The sequence below is a fragment of the Centruroides vittatus genome, unplaced genomic scaffold, assembly GCF_030686945.1.
Source record: "Centruroides vittatus isolate TY-2023 unplaced genomic scaffold, ASM3068694v2 contig_487, whole genome shotgun sequence".
Classification (NCBI taxonomy): domain Eukaryota; kingdom Metazoa; phylum Arthropoda; class Arachnida; order Scorpiones; family Buthidae; genus Centruroides; species Centruroides vittatus.
In genome coordinates this window covers 1,554,426-1,557,070 of record NW_027122275.1, presented here as the reverse complement: position 1 = coordinate 1,557,070, position 2,645 = coordinate 1,554,426, and the positions used below count along the sequence as shown (strand labels likewise).

Below are 2,645 nucleotides of genomic sequence, written 5' to 3'. Positions count from 1 at the left end.
TATAATCTGGAGCATAGGGTTTAGAAGGAATCATCTGACTGTCTTTTGATAAACATATATAATTTAAATTATAATTTTTAAAATTAAAAGTATTACGCTTTACATTTCCGTTAAATGCTGAATTAGAAACTAATCCGAGAGTTATTCTATAAGGTAGCTGACCTATAACTACATTAGAAATACTTGTAGACTGAATTCCACACGTTAAAGTAAAAACTTTAACATCGGTTCTACAAAATGGTATTTTTATTATACCAGTTTGTAGGGCTTTTTCTATCCCAATTTGAACTGATGAACTAACAACTACTTTTTAATAAAAAGTAAAAAAATATTACAGATGGATACTAGTCCAATCTTCACTGCTTGCCATGTCCAATCACCAGAAACAACTATTTCCATTGCTATTTCCATTGCAGAGACAACCTTTCTTTAGAGGCTATGCCTCTGCACAAATATGCCAAACAGTTTAAAATGTCCACACGTGACAATCCCAGCACAATTAAAAATATAATATTTCTTTGTTAAAAGGGCTCGCAGAATTACAATTTAATAAAAAGTAAAAAAACGTTACAGATGGATACTAGTCCAATCTTCACTGCTTGCCGTGTCCAATCACTGGGAACAACCATTTCCATTGCAGAGAGAGAACCTTTCTTTAGAAGCTATGCCTCTGCACAAATATGCAAAACAGTTTAAAATGCAGTTTAGCCTCTAAAGAAACGTTGTCTCTGCAATGGAAACAGTTGTTCCTGGTGATTGGACATGGCAAGCAGTGAAGATTGGACTAGTATCCATCTGTAATGTATGTTTTTTTACTTTTTATTAAATTGTAATTCTGCCAGCCCTTTTTACAAAGAAATAACATCTACTTTATTAATTTTCAGCGATGTGTTTTTTATAATAATTTTATAGTCATCGTTATTTGCCATTAGTGTGCGAAATTTTCTTTAGATCTCTCCAATTTCACCCTCAGGTCTACATTGTTTATTAAAAGCTTAGGCTGATTCGCTAAATCGATATGAAGACGCTTCATTAAATCTATTACTTTACTTTCTTTGCTAATGTTAAATCTTTTAACTAATCCACGGTTAGTATTATTTTCATCTAACAGATTTATTGAATCCATTTGTCCAGCAGTATCTTTAAAAAATAATGCGCTCGTTAAAAAAGTTTCTTTCATTTCTTTCGAATTAAATAGTAGGGCCTCTAATATACTTTTATATGGGTAATTTACATTAGCGCTAACCTGTTTATCATTTAAAAACATTGTACACTGGGAAAACATGCTATTTAAAAAATAGTTAACAGACATAACTTTGTCTTCGGGACTTGAGTTCGATCCATCCTTCTTTACAATTTTCGCTTGAATGCAAAAATAAATTGAATGTAGATCCATATAATGCTCACCCGATCCTGATATAAGAAACTCAATAGGTGCTCTGCTCTCCGATATAGTGGCAACTGGATGAGCAATAACTTCGTAAGTATTGTCAATTGCTAGTTGAGTCAAAACAGTATTAAATAGATCCAATTCCAATTTGAAACAACCACACGAATGAGGATCCATTTCTAATCAGCGAAAATATTGTTAAGTTTTCGCTTTTTCTTTCGCAACTGAATTAATCTTTTTGGTCGTTTCTTTTTATACCAGATCCTGTCTGGACTTTTTTAAGCATATCTTGCTTAATTTCAGATCCCACATCTTTAAAACGAGACTTTGTAGATACTTTAAACGATTTCCCCTGACTACATCTGATGCAAATTTTAAAGCCTTGCTACCTAGATACTTTTCTAGTTTACTAAGTAAAGGAATTAATTTCCGCAATAGGTCTCCGAAAAATCCGTATCCTCTCTGTATTTGCAGTCCAGCAAAATAACTCCCTCTTCCAAATTGTTGTGTAAAAGGGAAATCGTGTTTCCATATTGTTCCTCCTGCCTGATTGCAGTAATAATTTATACAATCCTTGGAATCGAGCTTCATTTTCTACTTCTCGAAGACAAACTAACGTTAATAAATAAAATATAACGATATTTATATCTGTTTAAAAGATAAAACTAATAATGTTTTTTTCCCCCAAAACGATGATTTCTTTCCCGTTAGCAGTTTGCAGCTCAATTTCAATCGTATCAATATAATTACGGGTTAACGGAAAGTATAGAGGGGATTGGTAAACTCTAACTATTTGATCAGTTTTTCCCTTGTTACAGGTATAACCCTTAAAAAAGGAGCTGATATATCTCCAACACGATGAGAAGCAACAATATTCGAATAAATAAAAATTTCTGAAATTCCTGCAGACAGCTCGATCGGATAGTCACTCACATATTCACCCTCAGAAAATTTGTGTGTTTTAAACCCTAACAAATCTTTTAATTCATTTCCGAATTCAATCGTTATATTTTCGGGAACTTTTAAAGTGATTTTGTTATTAGGTAGTAATGCTAATTCATTACATTTAAAAATCCCTAAAAATTTTTCTGCAGATGAATAAAGTCCAATAGGAATAAAAAGTTTTTCCTCTACATCGATTTCCTCAACAACTTTTTTATTTCTTTCTATTAAAAGTATAAATTGATTTTTATAAAATTTAGAATTTGATATATATTCCTCAGACACTTGTTGCAATATTAAATTTCATGTGCCT

At 31.8% G+C, this 2,645-nt stretch overlaps 1 protein-coding gene across 1 annotated transcript; it reads right to left on the bottom strand.

The window, feature by feature from the left end:
* Positions 1 to 928: 928 nt before the first annotated feature.
* LOC136978064 (uncharacterized protein F54H12.2-like) lies at positions 929 to 1,567 on the bottom strand. Its single transcript, XM_067273708.1, has one exon. It carries the CDS (start codon positions 1,565 to 1,567, stop codon positions 929 to 931), a length of 639 nt encoding a protein of 212 aa, XP_067129809.1.
* Between the last annotated feature and the right edge of the window lie 1,078 nt (positions 1,568 to 2,645).

Coding starts and splice junctions, on each gene's coding strand:
- LOC136978064 (XM_067273708.1), bottom strand. CDS start 1,567: ATGGATCCTCATTCGTGTGGTTGTTTCAAATTGGAATTGGATCTATTT.